The 6,000-nt window shown below is 37.2% G+C and overlaps 1 protein-coding gene across 3 annotated transcripts in view; it reads left to right on the plus strand.

Moving 5' to 3' along the window:
- UNC80 (unc-80 homolog, NALCN channel complex subunit) overlaps nt 1–642 on the plus strand; it is a 208,117-nt gene extending 207,475 nt beyond the window's left edge. For all 3 annotated transcript variants that reach the window (XM_068967658.1, XM_068967657.1, XM_068967659.1), the window contains one exon: nt 376–642. In XM_068967658.1, the coding sequence (XP_068823759.1) occupies nt 376–642 (267 nt within the window). The remainder of the gene's footprint in view (nt 1–375) is intronic.
- The last annotated feature ends 5,358 nt before the right edge of the window (nt 643–6,000 follow it).

Raw genomic sequence — 6,000 nt, forward strand, 5'->3', positions numbered from 1 at the left:
GATCTTTTTTGTTGCTGTTTAGATATTTTTCTTTTGATCCCACGTTCTTCTCATGTGGTATTTAAAGAAAGCTAAGGGGCAATATTATATAAATTTTTAAAGTCTTTAATGGTTAAAATCATTGTAATACCTTTATCTCATTTTACCCTCACAGTCTACAAGGTGAACAGGGCCAAAAATGAGGCTCATGCAACAGGTTAGAAAACTGAGGCTTAGAAAGTTGAAAGGGCCTATATAAAATCTCACGTGTTCCAAAGGTTAAAACTACGTCCAGCTTTGTGATTCCTTTCCAGTCACAGCTGGACAACAGTATTTTTTGATCCTCTTTCCTGGTATCCATCCTACCTTTCAGTGTTACGATCCTTTTGGTCATAGGGTGAGAACCTCCCAGCTGAAGAAGGAGAAAGGAAGGAGGACACAGAAGTACAAGGTGCTACGGCACACAGCCCCCTCTCTACGCAACTCTCAGACCCTGATGACTTCACAGGCCTTGAGACATCCATCCTCCTACAGCACGGAGACACAGTTCTTCATATCAGTGAGGAAAATGGCATGGAGAACCCCCTGCTGGCGAGTCAGTTCCCTTTTACTCCCACAGAGCGGGCGGAGACAGACGTAGACCTAGATGAGTCTCATGTTTAGTTCTGTACCATCTAAGTGTTGTAGGTGTAGACAAGATGTGGAAGGGATCAGTTTGCTGAAAGTTGAAAACATTCACTTGGAATATATGAAAACACAGCACTTTACACCCAATGGGTAGCACAAATCCCAGTAGATTTTTCTGCCAATGTGCATATTGTTTCATGAACATCTTTAAAAAATCAATGGCTAAGATGGTTTGGTTGTGTAAAGATCATGAAATCCAGGGAAGAATAAAAGGACAGAGCCATTTCACTGCACATTGTTTATGATTCAAGAAGCCTTGAGCAATTAAAAGTGTATAATATTACAGAGCTGCTTACCTAGGAATATTAAGAAGTAATGTATTCTAAAAAACTAATGCAATTTTTTGAGGTTACATAATACATCTCATGCAAATGTTTATTTTTCTAATTTCAAAAACATTAAATCAGGTGGCTATACAAGTAGCAATTTACATAAAAAATAATCAAAAGGAAAATATTAGTTTGGGGAAACTAAATATTAATAGCAAATAAGCCTGCAGGCATTTTTTTTTTGGATCAAAAATATAACCATTTAGAAGAAGAAAAAATACTATTTTTAGAACTTTGAATTTTTCAATTTATTTTTTAACTGTCATTTTCATTAAATATTGTAAATCAAAATGCTAATGCCATAAGATCATTCCATTTCATAATCAACACAGAGAATATTCTAGAAATTATCAGACATAAATCTAAATTAAGAAGATATAAATAGCCTATAATATGATAAAAATTAAATATAAATATAATAGCTAGAAAGAGATGGTATTCCTACTTCTAGCCCTGATGATATCAATACCAACATTGGAAAATATCGGGAAATGTAATTATTTTCCCTTATAGTGTCCTGTGCCTGCCCTTAAGGGCATATTTTCAGATATTAAGATTAGTGTTATTAGAATTGGTTCAATAAAATAACTTTCCTCAATGTTAACAAATCTGTATGCTCCTTTAGATGTTAAGCTTATGAAGAAAAAAAATAACATGTGCAATTTCTTTATAGACACAGTCAGCTTGTGTATTTTACTTTAACTTGACATTCAGTTACTTCAAGAAAAGTATAAAACTTAGGAGGCTCATGAGGCCATATCTAGTGTGTTATTAATCCTATAGTAGGGCTTGGCATCTTACAGTTCAAGATTAAATTTCAAAACTTTAACAATTTATATTAGAAAATTGTTACATAACTTCTAGCATATAAAAACTCATATGCATACCTAAATTGGTATGGTGGTGGGGTTTGTGTACATGTTTTTTAGCACTCAAGCTACAGTTTAGACTACAATTACATTGCAATGAATTTAGAACCCATTCTGTACACTTAAACTTTGACTACGTTGGTTATGAAATGTACATGTATATATAAAGGAGACCTGTTAAACTCACCCAAATCACAAAGCAAAATTATTTTTCTGTTAGCATTGCTTATTAAAGAGGCATTGTTTGTTATTGTGATTTATATTTTCCAGTATAGTTTGGGGTTTTGGTCTCATTCACTAATAGAATGAAAGATATCTGTGAGTTAAAGGACAAAACTAAACATTTCAAATCTAAACATTCAGAAAATAGAGGTGGTAAATGACCTCTTCTACGTTTTACAATATTTTCAGGAAATTTATGCTTAATGCTGAGTTCTCAAATGCAGAAATACACATAAAGAAGTGGTTTTATGATTCTTGCTAAGGAGATATATTTCATCTGCTTAAAATTATGCTGCTCCCTTAGTGTTAGAGGCCTTATGTTTGGTAATTACAAATGTCTGGGCTATATGAGTCTCCTATATGTGTGTGTTTTGTTCCAGTTCCTTGATGCTTGACTCAAATTCTCTGTGTATAATTGTATCAAGTATTTAAAAAGTAAAAGGGTCGAAGAAGATTGTTAAACATCTGACCAGAATCCTATATACCTTTATATATATTTAAAAAGTAACAGACTGTGTTGAACATGACTATGCTGACCTGTCTGCCTTTTAGCCTGATTCCTTCACTTTAGTGTTATGGAAGTCTGTTGGAAACTTTTCCAATAAGCTAAATAATGTTGTACCTTGCAAAAAAGCCTCCACTCTGACAAACAGGGCCTTATAGAATAGGAATGTTTTCATACTGGGACTATGGAGATTTTACAGATGTATACATCTGTTCCATTTAAGGTGCCCTTAAATGTGTTGAATGTAATGTGTTAAATGTCTGTGTGTAATTGATAAAATATATGTATGTGCATAAGATTGTCACAAGATGTATTCTCAGGAATACTGTTCCCTGGATTTTGAAGGAATAATTATTTTAAAAAAAGTTGGAGAATAGAAAAAGATCAAGATAAGTAATAATTTTTTGTAATTCAAAATGCTATTGAGTATATGACTAAAAGTTAATTATTACATATGATAAATATAGTATTGGTAATACTAGATCATTTCTTAAGCTATGATACTTAATATTTATCTTGTTCAGAGGAAAATGAAAACAGACACTTACTTCCCATGTACAAAAAAATTGGACTCAACCAAGGGACTGCTCTTCTGAAATTAACTTTTGAGAGACCTTGGAATGAACATGTGTCCTCCACAATAGTGGGTGTAGATTTACTCAGATTCAATTAAAGCAGTTCAAATTCTGGATACGCCATTTTACACAACAAAACATTTAACTTTTGTTTTTCAGTATTTGCTGCTTTCTGTAATTCTTTTAGGTAAGTTTTATTCCTTTTTTCCAAAAATTAAACTGAGTTATTGAGTGCATTCGGACAAGGCACTTAGAACTATAGTGCCAAAAGGCGTAAATGGGCATAACAATGCTGGGAGAAAAGTCCATAGAATTTGGGGGTCTGGTTTGGGCTTGTTGCGTAGGCTGGAAGTAATGTGTTTACTATTTCAAGCCTCCAATAGTACTCTGGGCAGAATACCAAGAGTACTTTCTTTTGTATTTGTCCCTTTGATCAGTTTAAAACATTCTCTACTCTGCTGTCCAGCTCTGAGAGTATCTGAACAGGAATAGAGTGTATGTTGGGACCAACAGGGAAGAAAAGGTCATACATAGAATGACAGTCCAATATAAAATTAAATACCCTTCGTCAAGTTGTACAGAGACTTCAGTAGTCTCTGTAATTTGCTGCTATCACACCGAGTTTTGCTGTTGCCCCGTCACCTCACACTTCCAAGTCCATGGCCTTGCCTTGGCAGTGACTAGAAAGTCTCGCTTCCTCATTTACTTCAGTGGGTCCTAACTGCACCTTTTCAGAAACAAAGTTTGGTTTGACACTCAGGAGAATAAAAATAAGTTAGGGCAGAATGTATTTGGAAAAACTTAAGACAAATTTACTTATGTTGTTTTAGGGTCATTTAGGATTACAGATCAATGTACCTCCATATTTTTCAAAAGTCACTGTGACTGCAGGATGAAAATCCTTTATTAGCCATTTTACAGGTAAAAGCAAAAGATTGACTACACAGCCGATTTCCCTCAGATGACTATAAAGTTTGTTATGAATACTGAATGACCAAAGAGCATGGAAAAAATGCATATGAATAAATATTGAAATGTTTATGAAAGATATTTATGAAAGATAAGACTTCTGTGTTTGAATATGCACATATAATAAAATAAATTAAAAATATTTAAGATGCCTGATTGCATTTCATTTCTCATTTTTCAACACAAGAAATAGGTTAACTCCTTTAGGAAAGTGTTCATTTTAGACCCTGAGGTGTTTTTTGTTTTGGATCCCTGGAGCTTATCTTGACATTCCTCCTCAACCCTCATAATCTGGCCTGAAGTCACCTTTCAGTTCAATACCTCTACTTCCTCCCCCTTCCAAATGAGCTTCATTCTACTCATGCTTTCCATCCCTAACTTTCAAAATTAAGGAGAATGGGCACATTGGGAGACAAATACCCCAGTATGACTTCTCTGCTTAAGTATGATCATTTGGAAGGACTGGTAGATTTCCCAAGAGGAATGTTAAGGGCCAGGTTATTCTCTGAATGTGATCCAAGTTTACCATGGGATCCAAGTTTACCATCACAGTTCTGTCTTTTATACAAAGTGCCTTATCCTTAAATTCAAAGTAATGCTCTTACTAAACTTTTTTTTTTCCATGTGAATTTGTTACATGGAAAACTGTGTTCCTCTCTTTGTGGGAGTCAAGCCAAAAGACACAACCAAGCCAAAGATTTGAGAAGGAAGGATGTATTACTTTCAGCAATAATAGTGAAAATCTTTCCCAAAGCAGTGTCTCTCCAACAGGGAATGTGGGTAATGCGTTTTTTCTCATTTGGTTTGGGTGTGTGTGTGTGTGTGTGTGTGTGTGTGTGTTAAGTTTTAAGCTAAGGGTACAAGTGTATTCAGGAAGGGGCTTGGTGGGTGGACGGTCCCTGATTTAGTAATTACAGACATCAGGGTCAGGAAAGGTCAACACCATCATTTCTTAGGTTCCAACTGATCTGGTGGTTGAGACTCCAGGCTAATCATTTTCATTGAAAAGAACTGGCTGAATTCACAACTGAGAGACTGGGGGCAGGAGGAGAAGGGGACGACCCAGGATGAGACGGCTGGATGGCATCGCGGACTCGATGGACGTGAGTCTGAGTGAACTCCGGGAGATGGTGATGGACAGGGAGGCCTGGCGTGCTGCGATTCACGGGGTCGCAAAGAGTCGGACACGACTGAGGGACTGAACTGAAACTGAACTGTATCTTTGGGGCTTCCCAAGTGGCTCAGTGGTAAAGAATCCGCCTGCCAAGCACGAGACCTGGGTTTGACCCCTGGGTTGTGAAGATCCCCTGGAGAAGGGACTGGCTACCCACTCCAGTATTCTGGCCTGGAGAATTCCATGGACAGTCCATGGGGTCGCAAAGAGGCGGACGTGACTGAGTGACTTTCACTTTCACTGTATCTTTAGGAATGTTACTTCTATCTGTGCTTGATAACAGTGTTTGTTTCTGCAGAAGCTTTGGTCCCCTTAAGATCATTAATTACTATACAAAAGAATCTAAAAAAGATGAAAGAACTTAGCTAAAAAAGATTAAGAAACTCCTCAGAGGGCTGGGAGACCTGACAGACCAGGTTTTTAGTTTTTGTTTTTTGAAAGCCCTGTATTAAAAACTGAGGTCAAAGGAAGGAGGAAGGTGCCTCATTGCGAGGCCCCGCCCCTAAACCCTTAAGGTGGCAGTCCCTCCCTCTAGGGGAGGCGGGACTTCCCCCTCAGGGCAGCTGCTTCCGGCGGAATCCGGAAAGATCTATGGAGAAGAGGTGGGACCAAAACTGCTCGGCCAATCTGGGCACGACGCCTTCATCTAGCCGGGCTCTTGTGCAGTAACTTGCGTTGGAGCACTAGCACC

Source organism: Capricornis sumatraensis, chromosome 3 (genome assembly GCF_032405125.1).
Source record: "Capricornis sumatraensis isolate serow.1 chromosome 3, serow.2, whole genome shotgun sequence".
NCBI lineage: Eukaryota > Metazoa > Chordata > Mammalia > Artiodactyla > Bovidae > Capricornis > Capricornis sumatraensis.